This window comes from Pituophis catenifer, unplaced genomic scaffold (genome assembly GCF_029215685.1).
Source record: "Pituophis catenifer annectens isolate HBS135680 unplaced genomic scaffold, rPitCat1.0.hap2 SCAF_8, whole genome shotgun sequence".
NCBI classification, from domain to species: domain Eukaryota; kingdom Metazoa; phylum Chordata; class Lepidosauria; order Squamata; family Colubridae; genus Pituophis; species Pituophis catenifer.
In genome coordinates, this window is record NW_027256888.1 from 70,646,087 (window position 1) to 70,662,817 (window position 16,731).

The 16,731-nt window shown below is 40.7% G+C and overlaps 1 protein-coding gene across 1 annotated transcript in view; it reads right to left on the minus strand.

Annotated features, from left to right (window-relative positions):
* PTPN13 (protein tyrosine phosphatase non-receptor type 13) overlaps positions 1–16,731 on the minus strand; it is a 134,273-nt gene that overhangs the window by 43,279 nt on the left and 74,263 nt on the right. Inside the window, exons 19-24 of the mRNA XM_070948109.1 lie at positions 15,388–15,483; positions 13,228–13,335; positions 12,768–12,899; positions 10,070–10,515; positions 5,874–5,990; positions 714–807 (exon numbers count right to left, since the gene is read on the minus strand). Of these exons, the coding sequence (XP_070804210.1) occupies positions 714–807; positions 5,874–5,990; positions 10,070–10,515; positions 12,768–12,899; positions 13,228–13,335; positions 15,388–15,483 (993 nt within the window). The remainder of the gene's footprint in view (positions 1–713; positions 808–5,873; positions 5,991–10,069; positions 10,516–12,767; positions 12,900–13,227; positions 13,336–15,387; positions 15,484–16,731) is intronic.

Here is a 16,731-nt window from a genome sequence, read left to right on the forward strand (position 1 = left end):
AAAATCTGAATACTTAGATTTTTTAAAAACATTGCTGAAGCTAACTTGAAGCACTGATTTATCTAGCCCAAATGAGTCTTTAAACATTTAAACATGGATAATGTGCAGTTTGTCAATTATATTGAAATTTAAGAGCTCATCATCCCATTCTCCTTTGTTCAGAAAAGGTTTCTGATGATCCAAGGGATAGGGCAAGGAGAAAGGACAACAGCATATGAAGACGCTTGGCCTCTTGACCCCAATTCTCCTACTCTCTGCCCAGTAAGGCCTTTTTTTTGAAAGCCTAAGCCAGTGATGGTGAACCTTTTCAGCACCGAGTGCACAAACTGGAATATGCACATGCATGTGCGCCGGAGTCCCGAAAACCAGAAGACCAACTGGCTAGCACCACCTGGTCTTCCTGTTTTCGCCGCACACATACACGCCAGCCAGCTGGTTTTTGCATGCGCTGGAGCTCCGGAAACACAAAGATCAGCTGGCTAGCATGCACTGGCCAGCTGGTCTTCGGGTTTTGGGGCTCCGGCACGTGTAAAGATCAGCTGGGCGGTGCGCATGCACACGCCAGAAATCAGAGGAGCAGCTGGCGATGGCACATGTGCCCACAGAGAGGGCTCTGCGTGTCACCTCTGGCATGTGTGCCATAAGTTCGCCATCACGGGTCTAAGCCTTCCACATTTTGATACTTTCAGCAACTGAATTACCCTGATACTCACCTTTCTGAATCCTACCATCAGCTTCAGCTGCTCCCTTAGGAATGATTGCCTTCACATAAAGTCCTCCATACTTCACACTGGTGTTCACGCCACCCTACAGAAATAAAAAAAGGCATTAACACAAAATATATGTTTTTAGTAGAAGACTAAAACTGAAATACAGATAACTAAATCCAATGGCTTAAGAAGTCTCTGCAATTGCACTACTCATGCAAGTGTTTCAGCGGAAATGAGAAGCAGACAAACTAAACCTCACATGAACAACAGATGGTTTTTGAGTTACATGCAAATTAAAGATACAGGCCAATTTCAGCCAGCATGGGTGGCTAGGGAACTCTGGGAATTGAGTGTCAACTTGCAAAGCTTTCAAGTTGCCATGAGCAGGAGGGAGGGAGAACTGAAGTGAATTCCATACATTCTTCCTGACCGCAATCAGAAGGAGGGTGTTAGGTTTCACAGCCAGCCAAAGTGGTTAATTGGAGAATGTGATTTATGACATGGCCAGAGAGGAGGGGAGAGACAGGGTCATAGGGGAACGTAAATCTACGTGGGATCAGTCCTAACTGCATCCGAGTATTGCCGGAATGTTGCTCCTAATAAATGACTGTATTTCCTTTGAAGTTTGGATCATGGCTCATGAATTAATTAGGGCATCTTTTGGAAACTTGACACTGAGGTTCATACATCTTGAAATTACCAAATTTGAAAAATACCGGTAAAGAGAAAGAAGAAGGTGATCTCATCATAAAGACTTTAAACATGGACTGAAATAGTCACGGCTGCTAAGATTAGCTTATCTAAAAACCACGTAGGTGTGTATGTTGATGTACAGGTAGTCCTTGACTTATGACCACATAGGAACCCAACATTTCTGTTGCTACACAATACAGTGGTTGTGAGTTTTGCCCCATTTAACAACCTTTCCTGCCACAAATGTTAAGTGAAACATTGCAGTTGTTAAGTTAGTAACATGGTTGTTAAGTGAATCTGGCTTCCCCATTGAATTTGCTTGTCAGAAGGTCACAAAAGCGGATCACCTGACCCTGGGATACTTCTACCGCCATAAATACATGGCAGAACCAGTGGTGGGATGCTCCCGGTTCTGTCCGGTTCTATAGAACCGGTAGTAAAACCGGCGGAAGGCTCCGCCCACCTGCCCCGACATCATCAAAGATGATCTGTGCATGTGCAGAAGCTTCTGCGCGCACTCCCGTTGCAAACCGGTAGTAAAGGTAAGTAGAACCCACCCCTGGTCAGAACCAAGCATCCAAATTTTGATCACGTGACCATGGGGATGCTGCAATGGTCTAAGTGTGAAAAACGGTCATAAGTCACTTTTTTCAGCGCCCTTGTAACTTTGAACGATCATTAAACAAATGGCTATAAGTCGAGGACTATCTGTAATATTTAGTAGTTAAAAGTTAATAGTCTCTTCATTATGTTATATATTCTTGATAGGTTCTTCTGGCTTATTCTTAGCCAGTCATTCATATGTGGACAGAATACTAGATATTAACTTCAAATTTTATAAAATATCTTTGTTCAGGTATAGTTGTATTATTTCTTAGTAATTTTTTGTCTGATCATAAGCTGTGCATTCTGCTTTATATCCTGCCTCAAGATGACATACATAACACCACAACTACTATATCTAACTGGCCCACCAACTACTAAATATTATAAATATACTGTAAATCATAAAGTATACTTAAGATAAAGTTTAAAAAAAGTAACGATTGGACAAATGCCCTCTTAATTCTGAGTGGCTAATGTATGTATCCCTTTCTTCATGCTGCAAATGCTACCCAAAATACAGAATTGTGATGTTTCAGCTTAATCTTTGGTCTATGAACCAAAGATTTCCATAGAAAGCAGTTCCTAACGCTCAAAAGCAGCAGTAAATGTAAGAAGTCATCATCACGCATCATCTTCTATAACTTTTTTTAAAGAAACATACACAAAATAAGTTGGTTATCATTTTTTAAAACTGGAGACAAATTGAACCGAATTGAACTGAATACTTTATCTGGCCACGTGTGATTAGACACACACACAAGGAATTTGTCTCCAGTACAGAAGCACTCAGTGTGCATGCGAAGTAACACTATAATAATACCAATAAAAGGAGAAGTAAAGAAGATAAGAAGGATAAATAATAATACTACAGCCACACTACGTTGGTTAATATACATAGACATTAGGCAGCACAGAGAGAATTAGATGTTTAGTAGGGTAATGGCACAAGAGAAAAAACTGCCCCTGCGTTTAGCTGTTTTGGCCGGGGGGGGGGGGGGGGGGCGTGGTCATGGTGGGTGTTTGACAAAGGCTCAAGATGCGCTTTTTCCCTTCCTTCTTTCTTTCCACATACTCCCCGGCCTCCAGAAGCACTCTGCCGGCCAGAAATGGGCCGTGTGGAGGCCCCGCGTGGCCCGCTTTTGGCTGGCAGAGGGAGTGTGGGTCGGTCCTTTGAGATTTCCAGGCTGGCCCCGCCGGCCAGATTTAAGCACACTGCGGGCCCATGGGCCTTGAGTTTGACACCCTTGATATATGCAAAGAAAGACAAAGTGGAATGATATAATATTTTTAAAAAAGTTTAAAGCCCTCTGCCTTGCAACCAATGAATCTTTGACGTTGATTATGTAGCAACAGAAATAACATATTACGGATATTCTGCTTTCTGATCACCAGAGGGCGCTCATGGGATGCCTGAGAAATTCATTTACGCTCCTTTTGTTGTCTTGCCAGGCTGCCAATAACCCGCCCATAAAAACACTGTAAACCTGGATAAATAACTTACAGGTCTCGATGGATTTACTGCAGGGATGAAAAGTTGAGCAATCTGTTAGGAGACTGTAATCGTGAGCATAATCTCCATGTAAATTAAACTAGCTCTGTATGTTAGGACAGCTGTGGGGAATTCGCACTAGCAAAGAACGAGGATGTCATACATAAGCAAATGGAAATTCTGACCCGTTTTGCAAATTAGTACGTCCTTTGCAAACTATGATGGCACTGTTTATTTTTCATTGTTTAACTGAATCCTCTTAGGCTGCTTCTTAGCTGCCTTTGCACTGCTATTTTCTCCCTTATTCTTATTGCCATGTGTGTGTGTATATATATATATATATTTGGGGAAGTTAATTACAGTCCCCATTGCCATAAAGATTAACCTTCAAGGTGCTATAAGTCTATATTTGTCTGTTTTATCTTGGGCAAATTGGTATTTCCAGCTGTTAGAAAGCAGATGCATTCACTCTCTAAACATACATTTTTATTATGATCCTTCATCTTGGCTTCAAACATTTATTGCCTCTTGTTGCCTACTTTTGATTTGTTTTAACTTACTACATAATTGTGGATGTGCTTTGTTTCTTTCTGCGACACACTTTTGTCAGTAACACATTTTTTGCCCTTTGCTATTTTCAAACTCCTCTGAATATACAGGAAAGCTATTTTATTTCCTATGCAGAAACCATTTTTCAATGAAAATAGTAATGTCTTCAGCCTTCCATATGGGGGTCACTGGCTTTGCCTGTTATTTCCTTGTCAGCGGTTTTGCTGCACCGCACAATTGTCCCTATTGCTGTGCTCAGCTCTTCTCGGGAGCCAGACAGTTGACCAACGGAAGAAGGCAAAAGCTAGCAGAAAGCTGACATCCTTCCCTCGCCACGTCTGCTTTCTTTAGGGTAGAAAAAGAACTGGGAATATCTTCCCTGGCTATTGCTGGGGATGGCACAACTTGGATTAGGATGGAAGTGTAGATGGTTACAAAGGAGGATGACATTTTGATCACAGCAAGGGGGACAAAAAGGAAGATTTGAGAGGAAGAGGACCATGGGAGACATGAAAGTACTCTGATCTTCAATTAGGGTTTGGAAGCAGAAGTGGTATTCAGCCGGTTCGTGCGAACTGGTAGCGGCGACTGTGGGAGGTGGTGGGCCCACCCACTTGAACGTAATGCCGTCCTATTTAGCCACTTTTTCGAGGCTGGGCGCATGTGTGGAAGGTGTGTGCGCGGACGCAGTGCACATGCGCAGTGAACCGATAGTAAGAATATGTGGAACCCACCGCTGTTTGGAAGGGGCTCGAGTGTGTATGCATGTATACTCATGTCCTCATACATATATATGTGTTTAAAGAGGCACATTACAAAGTCTACACTAGGGGGTCCTTGACACTCTCTTGGAGTTGGTTTTTTTCTTGCAAACATTTTATTACCTGGATAGGTAACATCATCAGTGATAGAAGGGAATAGGGTTTGCTCTCTGTTTATACAGTGAACGCAGGCCGGATGCATCACGCGGTGGCCATGCCCACCCCTGGTTTAGCAAAGGGGAAAAAAGTCACGATATGTTACATAATCACAATGTGACACCGCGAGTTTGACACCTCTGCACTAGTAGCTTGCTCTGTCAGTGTTGCTGGGAGTGATTTTGGTGGTTGCTTGATTAGGCTGCTGTTTATTGTTAGCTTGTTTGTCTTGAGTTCATAATTCCTTGATTGTGGCATTGTTTATGTAATGATTATTGGTCTACTGTTGATCTATGTTTATCTGGGGGCTGATTCCTGGGAAGGAGGTATTTTAGTCTTTTTTTTTGTTCCCTTTTGGCTTCTTTATTATTTTTTAATAATTCATTCTTTATCCTAGTGCATTTACACATGTTCGGGGTTGCCTTTCTTCCATTTCATCTTTTTTATTGTATAGCGATCTTGCTTCTCAATCTCTTCCATCTCCCTCCCTTCTTTCCTTCCTACTTTCTTCTTCCCTCCTCTCCTACTCCTTCTCTACTTCCCCTTCCTTTCTCCTTTCTGGCTTCTTGACTGCCTCTTTGGAATGGTATGTAGATATTGTTTATCTTTGTGTGTCTGTTGATGACTGAAGTCTACACTGCTTGCATTTATTAAGTTTTGGTAGTTGCGGGAGAGAAAAAAGTCCAGCATAAAACTGATTTGTTTTTCTGTATTCAGTTGCCCTGCACAGATATGTAAGTATATCCTGGTTAGCATAACTGCAGGGTAGTTAAGAAAGATAAAGATTAGCAACAAGCAAGTACTTGACAGTGTCTCTTTAAGGTCCACTGCTCTGTAAATCATAAATTTGAACAGGTGACTTTGAGTGGAGAAAAAGATAAATCAGCTTAAAACCTTGTCAAACAGTACCGTAACACTTATGCCCAAGCCATTCTCATTTTTGACCAGTTTGACTTCAAAGATATCTCCAGGTTTAAGAGGCATTTTAGAATTCACGGAGCTGAAGAAATTCATCAAGGAAGTTTCCTTTATATAAGAAGAAAAACAGGCAAAAAGGTTACCCTGTTAAAAATAATTTGTGATAACAATGTGTATTTACAAGTAGCCCATGTTTAATGACCACAATTGGAAGTGTAACTTGGTGTTAAGTGAAGCGCTGACTAGGTAAAACCACAGCTGTGTACAATTTTACTTTAGCTTTCCTTTGGTTTATAGTCCTGCCAAGGTCGTAAATGCGAGAACTCATGGCAAAGTTATTTTTTCATCAACTGTGAATGGTCGCTAAATGAACCAGTTGCTGAACAAGGATTACCTGTACTGAGATAACCAAGGGATTGAAACAGAAAAAAATATTCTTACATAAATAGAACACAAAGATATGTATCAAAAGAGCATTATAATCAGAGGTTTGGACCAGTCTGAACTGGTAGCGGAAATTGTGGGTCTATGCCCATGATGGCGAACCTATGGCACACGTGCCACAGGTGGCACGTGGAGCCATATCTGTGGGCACGTAAACATTGCCCTAGCTTAGCTCCAGCACACATGCATGTAATTTTTGGACCTTCCGGGCCCACCGGAAGTCAGGAAACAGGCTATTTCTGGCCTCCGGAGGGCCTCAGGTGAGTTGGGGAAGGCCCATTTTTCACTCTCCCCAGGCTTCAGAGGCTTTCTAGGAGCCTAGGGAGGGCGAAAATAGCCTTCACCCCCTCTCCCGGAGGCTGGAAACGGCCTGTTTCCCGACTTCCGGTGGGCCCAGAAGGCACATTTTTCGGAAATGGGCTGTTTCCAGCCTCCGGAGGGCCTCCAGAGGGCCGTGAGGAAGGCTGATTTCACCCTCCCCAGGCTCCAAGAAAGCCTCTGGAGCCTGGGGAGGGAGAGAAACAGGCCTACTGGGCCCACCATGCCATCCTGTGCCAAAAGCGGAGGTAGAACAGGGGGTTGCATGCGCATGGCGTATTGAATTATGGGTGTGGGCGCACATGTACGCTCCTCTTGCTTTTCGCACGTGACGGCAAAAAGGTTAGCCATCACTGGTCTATGCTGTCCTATTTAGGCACATTTTTGAGGCCGGGTGCATACGCGGAAGGCGTGTGTGCGAGCAAAGCACATGCACGGAAGTCCGTGCACATGCGCAGATGTTGCGTACACTCACATTTGTGAACCGGTAGGGAAAGTAAGTGAATACCACCCCTTATTATAATCAAATATAAGCATATTTACCCCAGTGTAATTTTCATCTACATGTGATAAAGATAAGATGTTTTACACAGTGATTTTTACAATGAAGGAATCAATATGCCAATACCTGTGCAAGTGAGGACAACTTTGCTAAGCAGTTTATAGCATGCTATAATCACATAGAGTGTCAGATTCCAAAAACCAAGAAAGAGATTGTGATTCTTCTAAATGATTTTTTAAAAAATTATTATTCCTCATCCACAGACAGAATCTTGCCAAACTAAAACATGCTAACACTCCCATAAAGGCCTATGCTCTGGGAGCTCTATTGGAGAGGAGCCATCTTTACGCACTTTTTTTCCACACAAAATATCTGAACTGAGTTGTCTTTTGCTCCTCTGGAATACACCCTCTCCTCCTGGGAATCTGGACTCAAGTCCACCACAAATGGACAGATGTTCAACATAACATCATGTGGCCAGAAAGCTACTGTATTTTTCGGACTTTTTTCCCCCCCTAAAAGAGGGTGAAAATTTGGGTGCGTCTTATACACCAAATGTAGCCCCGCCTCCCCACCCCCCCACCCTTTGGCCTCTGCCTCCCAGCCATTTGCCTCCTTGCAGCAAACAGCAAACAGCCTGTTTCAGCTTCAGCACAGCCTGATTAGTGCAAGCAGATGATTGTTGGTTGGATCGGCCTCCCAACTATCAGCTGTTTCAGGCTGCAGGGATTGCCATTGCCTCTTCCGCATGCCCCATTTTCAGACTCAGCTGTTTGCTGTTTGTTACAAGGAGGCAAATTGCTGGAAGGCAGGGGCAGATTTTTTTTTCTTGTGCTAATCAGACTGTGCTGAAAATGAAACTGAAACAGGCTGTTTGCTGTTTGCTGCAAGGAGGCAAATGGCTGGGAGGCAGAGGCAAATTTTTTTTTCTTGTTTTCCTCCCCAAAAAAGGTAGGTACGTCTTATAGTCCGGAGCATCTTATATTCTGAAAAATATTAGCTGACTTACATCTGGGGGAAGGAGCAAGAAGGGCAAGTGACAAGATGCATGCGATGACATGATGCAAATACTGCTACTTACATACTCACATCAGATATTGAGACAAAAGTATGCAGAAGTAGGATTTGTATCATGATGTCATCGCATGCATGCTGTGATAGAATTTCAGATTGTTGCAGTCACCTGTGATCTGACTAGAAAATAATTCACATGAATTATTCAGAAAAATTGATTAGTTAAAATTACAATCCTGCAAAAATCTGAACACCTTGAAAAGGTTACACAGAGGCAATTTTTTTCTATAATCACTTGTCTGCCATCTAGTTGTCTCCTGGAGTTCTGCAGGTCAAGATGGTTACCCTAAAATTGATAGCCTTGAATTTGCTAGATTGTGGCTTATGGCTAGATTCACATACTGTGCTTAGCCAAAAATGGCTGGACTGGCTTTGCCTTAAGTTTATTATATGAACCCTGTCACTATGGTTTAGGGAAGGGATACACAACGTCTATCAACTCTAAAGCCTTTTTTTTTTTAATTTGATTTATATGCCGCCCTTCTCCGGAGACTCAGGGTGGCTTACAATACGTTAAGCAATAGCCTTCATACTTTTGTATATTTATACAAAGTCAGCTTATTGCCCCCACAAACTGGGTCCTCATTTAACCTACCTTAGAAAGGATGGAAGGCTGAGTCAACCTTGAGCCTGGTAAGATTTGAACCTGCAGAAATTGCAGGCAGCTGTGTTAATTACAGGGTGCATTAAACCACTGTACTACCAAGGCTTAGACTTTTCATTGTAGCTCACCTAAGAAATTATGGTAAAACAATCCACTATAATTTTTAATATAATTTGTATCTGAAGTGTGGTGTGTCAACCCATCCAGAAAAAAAAATTCCTTTGAATTTGACCCATTTGCGAGAAGGTGATTGCCAGGCAATAGAGTAATTTCTCCCTTCTTTTAATGTCCTCTATTCTTCCCTCTTTGCTTCTCTCTAGTTCTCTTGAGGACTGAGCCAGAGGACTTCTCATACTAGCAACCTTCTTATGTGAGTTTGCTGCTGGCAGTGAGTTGGCTATTTATAGCTTTCAGTACGAGTGAAAACCACCAATTTGTGAACATGAAAATGATTACAGACAACTCAGAGAGCTGCAGCAAGTCAAGGATCAAAGAACAAAAAGTTGCATCACAATAAAGTGGGCTATCAGATCTGCAAAAAACAACAACCCCAGACTATCTCCAGAGCTCTCATGGTAGAGATCTAATAACCCTAACAATAACTCATAAAAATATTGTCAGTACCAAAATGTTTTCTGTCTAAATATTAACCAGGTTGGTGTAAATAAGCAAAACTCTTCCTTCCTTCCTTCCTTCCTTCCTTCCTTCCTTCCTTCCTTCCTTCCTTCCTTCCTTCCTTTCTCTCTCTCTCTCTTTCTTTTTCTTTCTGTCTGTCTTTCTGTCTTTCTTTCTCTCTCTTTGTCTCTCTCTCTCTCTCTCTCTCTCTCTCTCTCTCTCTTTCTTTCTTTCTTTCTTTCTTCTTTCTTTCTTTCTTCTTTCTCTCTGTCTCTCTCTCTCTTTCTTTGTCTCTCTCTCTCTCTGTCTCTCTGGTGATAATACAAACCATGCATTTCACCTTCAGAAAACTTTGGCCACAAATGTTAGCTTAAGGGCAGGAGCAATTAGCCAACAGTACCACTGGTACATAACACCCTGCACACTATTTTCTTTCACCATAACCAACCTGCTCTAATAAACATTGGGTCTTTTTGGTTAGAGTAGGGGTGTCAAACCAGACATGTCAGGTCCTGGCCACCCCCATCCCCGGTTTAGCGAAGGGGGAAAAAGTTGCGATACGTCATGTGACGCCACAAGTTTGACACCCCTGGGTTAGAGGAAAAGCCATACAACTGAAATGAACATTACCTTTTTCAATGCAGTTTGCTCCTGGCTGCTGGAGTAAGTGGCTTCATCCATGTCGGAATCCCCTCGGTCAGAATAATCAGGAGTCTCTGCCATGCCAGTCAGTTTGGTTTTGATCAGGTTGGTCTCTGAAGAAGATCCATTCCTCTCACTGCATTTGGGAGGGCCCAGGAGAGGATTACTGCAACGTTGCAAATCCTGCTGGTCATTGATATGATGGCCACAGCTGTGGTTGGTTTGGCTCTGGGACAGGCTAGCACTCTCGGTCCTGGAGTCTTGGGAGCTGAGACTTCCACCCCATTTGCTCGAGCAAATACCGGATAAACTTCCAGAGTTGGGTCTCCAGTGACTCACTGGCCAGTTCTGCTCCTCTGAAGAGGACTCGGGCTCATGGTCTGCCATCAAGGAAGAGTTTTTAAAATATCCCTTTCTTTGGAGACTGGATGTTCCTAAAGGTAAATGGAAACACCAATAATAAAGTTATCACCTTTAAAGACAGAGATGTGACAAAGATCAGTATTTCTTAACGTCAGCAACTTTTAAGATGGGCGGACTTTGACTCCCAGAATTCCCCAGCCAATATATTGGTTTCCTTCTCTACATCTTGTTATTCTAGGATTTATTATTATTTATCATTAAAACTGTCCAGAATATCATCGGGCTCCAGCTATCAGCCTTGGACGACATCATCGAATCTCACTGTCTGAGGAAGTTGCATAACATTCTCAGAGACTCTTCCCATCCTGCTTGCAATCTTTTTGGACTGTTGCCTTCCGGCAGAAGATACAGAACAATTACAACTCGGACCACACATTTTCTGAATAGTTTTTATCCCAGAGCTATAATTGCACTCAACAAGGAACTAAAGGGCCACCATCAGTGAGCTGTTGGACAGCATTACTTGGTCTGTTGTGTGGATGTTTGGGTGGTTTAGGGGTGGGGAATTTGTGGTGGGTGGGGGTATGTTTGGGGATTGTTATGTGTGTTGGACCTGGTCTTTGGGTTTAAGTGAATTTCGTTGTATGGGTATACTGTGTATACACGTACAATGACAATAAAGTTATTATTATTATTTCCTGGAATTGTTAACCAAAGCTCTCTCTTTTAGTCTAACTAGGCTAGGGAACTATGGATCTTAGTAATAGAAGATCCTAATCATGACTTGGGTTGGTTTAAGTTTTTTCCTCTGGTCCTGCTAGCCATTATTTCTTGATACACTGTAATAACTAATCCAGGAAAATTTTATCTTGCATGACCATAAGGGACTGACTATATGAAATAAAAATGTATATATTTGTACATATCTCTGAATCAGCCAAATAAATTCCACCCACGCTTCAGTTTTTGAGTCCAAAATGCTCATTCTAAAAGGAAAGGTCAATAAGAGAATTTATAAACCTGAAAACAAATATAAATTAGAATTCCCCACAAATTTGGAAACTCAGAGAATTTGGGGATTAATCTTACACCAAGTCTACAGAGGTCTCTCATGCTTGGAAAGCCCATGGGACTCTTCCCTTAATGGCATTTCAGCTGGCTATGAAAAAAAAAATTGTTTCATCTTGTCTATTTTGTCTTGATATGAAGTTTTTGGCTGCTGTAGTTCTAGGTCTTTGTTTTTCAACTTCCATTAGCTCCATTCTTCTTCTATTTTGAATTTTATTGTCTGTTTCAAATGATCACAATCTGCCTTGGTAATTCCACAAGCTTACCCCAGTTATCTGAGCCTAGAGCTGAATTCAACTGTTTGGATATACAAAGAAAAACAACAACCACAGAATGATTCAATCGCCTTGAAAGAAGTTGGTCATCCCATCACTATCCTTTCAGAATTCTCTTGCTCTCCCCACCCCCCACCCCTTTTTCCACCAGAAACCAATTTTATCAGTTGATTATGTTACTTGTTAATTGGCAAGATTTGTACGGTAGAACCTATAGCTAAGGGGCCACTTATAGAAATAATAACAAAGGCTGTGCAGTGTTTTTGAACAGAAAAAGGGACTTCAGGACAGATGGGGGTACAAATATTACACTTGCCTGATATTCCTTAAAGCAAGTTTGTCTTTTCCTGCAATTGTTAATAGCTGTGGAGGACAGCCACACAACCTTATCAAAAGGTAGCTGCTTTTGGAGTTGCTGGTAGTTCTCAACTTACAACTGGTCATTTAGTGACTGACCTACCTGAAAAAGGGAACTTACAACCTGGATCTGACGTTCTGATGGTCAGACATTTTGGTGCTCAATATCATATGACTGCAGCTTATGACAGGTTTGTCGAAAATTGGCACTTACTTCCAGTATTTGGCAAATCTGTGCCACAATGAACACTGGGTTCACTTAACAACCGCAGCATTCTCATTGATGACTGTGGCATTCTCAGTTATGAATGCTGCATTCATTTAACAACCACCACCAAAAAGTCATAGAAATCAGGCTACACTATGGTTATTTATTTTATGTATTTTATTTTATTATCAAATTTATTAGCTGCCCATCTTATACTGGGTGACTATCTGAACAGGTAGGTTCCTACACTACTTTTTCTAAGCTAAAGCTCTGCACAGTGCTATTAGTGGCTTAGTTAAGCACTCTTGTACAGAAAAGCGTCTGGAAAAAGCAAAATACTGAATAGAAGAGAAATAATTGCAGGTTGCTATATATGAATTGTTAACCTGGAAAAAAGTTTTATTTCGGGAAATACCTTTAACTGATCCATCCTTAGGTTGAGAAACGACTAGGGTCACATTTTCTGGAGCATGCTCTATAATTTCTAAAGCTGCAGGATGGGTGACCCCTTCCAAACTCACATTGTTTACTGAAATCAGACGATCTCCTACGTAGATGGATTAAATCAGAAATTAACAATCCAGAACAGATGTTTCTAAAATGTACTATCCTCTACTGATGTTTCCAAAGTTTACCATTCATTGCATTGTTCAAGGAAACTTTCTTCCAAGAGCATAAATGTTATTAAACCAGAGCAGCAAAATCTATCCATCTACTTTTTATGCTACCCATCTCCCCTATAAGGCAACTCTGGGTGACAGGTTATAAAACAAATAGAAAAATAATTAAAATATATTAAAACATTAAACCTATGCAGATTTTATCCTTCTGTCTTGATTTTAAAAGAAGAATCAAAGGGTGCAATCAATTCCCACCTGGTTTTAAAGATCCTTGCAAATCAGCTGGTCCTCCAGGGGTGACTGAATGGATAAAAATCCCAAGATCAAATTTTCCAGTCTTCTCCCCACCAGTTATCTCAAATCCTGTTAAAAATAACCTTTTGGTTATTCATAGCAATATTTTATAAACCAATTGTTTACTGATTTATTACTGGTGTTTTGTCAGGATATTTTTCTGGGTAAAACATTGCCCACAAATACCTTAAGACTAAAATGGATCACAGTTGAATTGTCCTAGCAGGGAATTCTCGTATGAGTGGCCAATGTTGATCTCTTAGTTGCCTCCCCCAATGTAGAATTCTTCAGTTACCCAGAGACTACATAGTCCACATTTGGGCCAAGAATTTTAGAAAGATGCGTTCAAAGCACATTTGGAAGACACCACACTGGGGGAATGTCTAGACTGAAACATCTGGATTCTAATTTTATTGGCTCCGGATTGCTGGGTTTGTTACATATTAGCTCTTTGTACAACACAGAACTGTGGAAACCACTAACAGCAAATATAACAACAACCACTATCAGGTGGTATCTAAGAATAATTTAGGACTTGTTTGGATAATGATTGAAAGAACAGAGGAAATTATCTGAGACATCACCTTTCTATGTAGTACTGGACTGTTCAAGTATTACTTATACCAGCTATTAGACATGTTTATTGAAGTTTTTGTTCATTAAAGGCCAAACAGAAATTCCAATTGCAAAATATATTTGAGATCTTTGTGTTGGGTACAAGCCAATCGTCACTGCTTTACTGTTGAAAACATGACACGAACAGCCACTCCTAATCCAGATTATTTTTAGAGCATAACGCTCAATATCCTTTATCAGAATTCAGATGCCTGAGATTATAGAAATTATAATTCACAACAGTAGGAAAGAGCTCTGATTGGGGAAAATCGGAATAACACAATTTTCAAATTTCTCAATGAAAAGAACAAAAATCGTAATTTGATGACTAGGCTACTGCAACATGCTCTTGAAGATAACTTGGAAGCTTTAGCTGTTACAAAATGTACAACTGTATCTCTGCACTGGACTCAACCCTACTGTTCTGACTGTGTGATCGAAGCAAAAGTGAAGCCTGGGTGCACCATTTTTCCATATTAGGGCTGGACCTCTGAAATGGACCTTTCATGGAGGTGTTAATTAACTCCAACATTATTGGCCTTCTGGAAGCAGCTGAAGATGGACATTTTCTGGATGGTGTTTGGGTACTGATGTATTTTTTTGGGTCTTTAAAGATAAAGTAAAGGTTCCCCTCGCACATATGTACTAGTTGTTTCCAACTCTAGGGGGCGGTGCTCATCTCCATTACATAGCCAAAGAGCCAGCCTTGTCCGCGGTCATGTGGCCGACATGACTAAACACCAAAGGCGCACAGAACACTGTTACCTTCCCACCAAAGGCGGTCCCTATTTTTCTACTTGCATTTTTTACGTGCTTTCAAACTGCTAGGTTGGCAGAAGCTGGGACAAATAACAGGAGCTCACCCCGTTACACGGCACTAGGGATTAGAACCGCTGAACTGCCAACCTTTCAATCGACAAGCTCAGCGTCTTAGCCACCGCGTCCCCTTTTTTGGGTCTGTATGTAGAGTATTTTTTATCATTTGGGATGTTATTGTTTTTTTAATGAGCTACCGAGACTGTGTTTAACATGTGATGGGAAATACATCTGAATAAACAAAGAAACAAAATGCAGCTATTTGGGCAAACTGGATATTATGGATATTTCAATCTACTTTGAGTTTGCTTCGCTGATTGCTAGAATGCTCCCAGCCCAATTCATAAGTGCTTTTTAATTTGTACTAATTTTGAAGTAGTGTACTATAATTCTAATGATATTGTTACTGCATTTTTTATTTATCAAGATGATTTTGTCTCAGTTTCCTTGTGCACACCATCCAGAGTCAGTCAGATTGGGCAGATTACATACCTACTGTACATAAACATCAACTTCTTTTGAAAGGAAAAAAATATATCTTTTGTCTCATCACAAGAATAAGTTTGTATTAATGACTCAAATCTCAGGAACAGTTCTGACAGTGAAAACATCCTTTCAATACACTGTGTAATCCACTTGCTCTTTTGATTTCTGCATTTTTATGTAATTCTTAAAGTAACATCTACTTACCTAAGCCATATTTTTCATCTTTTTTCAAATTGATCAAGTTGATCTCCCTTTCTGGTAAAGACACTACCGGTATATTCTTCTCTGTTTGGAGACCATCTGCGGACCAAAGCAACAACACATTTTTTTAAAAAAAATAATGCCGAAATATGAGACAAATATTATTTCTTAGCATGTAAGTCAATAGAAATCAAGCTTCATTTCATTAAATAATTAAATCTGACTCTTCCAAAGATTCTAAAGGAATTCATGATAAGCCTAAACACTACACTGACATTTTTAGAATGGAGTTTTAGAAATTAAATATCTTCTTTCTACATGAAATATTAGGAAAGTAATGAACATTTAGGAAATTGAGTCATTCTTATCCAGGACACAGCATGCAAAATGAATGAACCAAGCTTGACTGCAATACATGGAAACTTAAAAACTTGAACACTCTTATTTTATATTTTTGTAGTGTTTCCCATTTTAGGGTTGGGAGCATGTCAAAAGGGGGACAATTTTGTTGTTTGCCTGCTTTTTAAACTGAATCAATGTAATTTGCACTGTACTACCCTGTTTCCCTCAAAATAAGACATCCCCTGATAATAAGCCCAATCAGGCCTTTGAGCGCATGGCAATAAGGCCAAGCGCTTATTTCAGGGTTAAAAAAAATATAAGACAGGGTCTTATTTTCAGGGAAACATGGTACTTATATGGGTAGGTGGGCAGAACTCACTCTTAGGACAACTCATTTCTCAGAGATGTCCAGAGCAAGAAAATGACAGAACGTTTCATAACCTCCTGATACCAACTCTGATCCTTATCAACAGTTCTTGGGTGCTAGGTTACAACTTCAGTACAAAAACAACAACACAACAACAACCAAGCAGTTTGTGTTATGGTGCCTGTTTTACAATTTGAACCCCTTGGCTTCCCTGCAAAAACCCAAAACACTTCTGAATGTTGTCATATCCAAGAGCACTCTTGATGGGTAGGAGAAGTCCCATTACCTTAAGAAATTATGGCATTTGGTATTAGGAACAAGGAATGATGAGGATTTTTTTTTTTTGCATGTATGCAAAGCAGCAGGCTGCTCTTAAATAGCTAGAGGTACAATGTTAATCTTTAGTTAGAATGCTTTCCTCAAGATTTAGAACTGGTTTCATCACGATCTAGAACTAAAGCTTTCTCCATGGTTTCTTCTATCTGGTGCAATAACTACCCATCTCAAGCAAGTTTTTAGACACCTTTAAAATGTTTCATTTTGTCCTTCCGCAGCCATCAATTTTTCCTATCAACTGACTTTTTGTACATATATTCTGGATTTTATTTTGTTGTTGTTGTTGTTATTGTTGTTAGTTG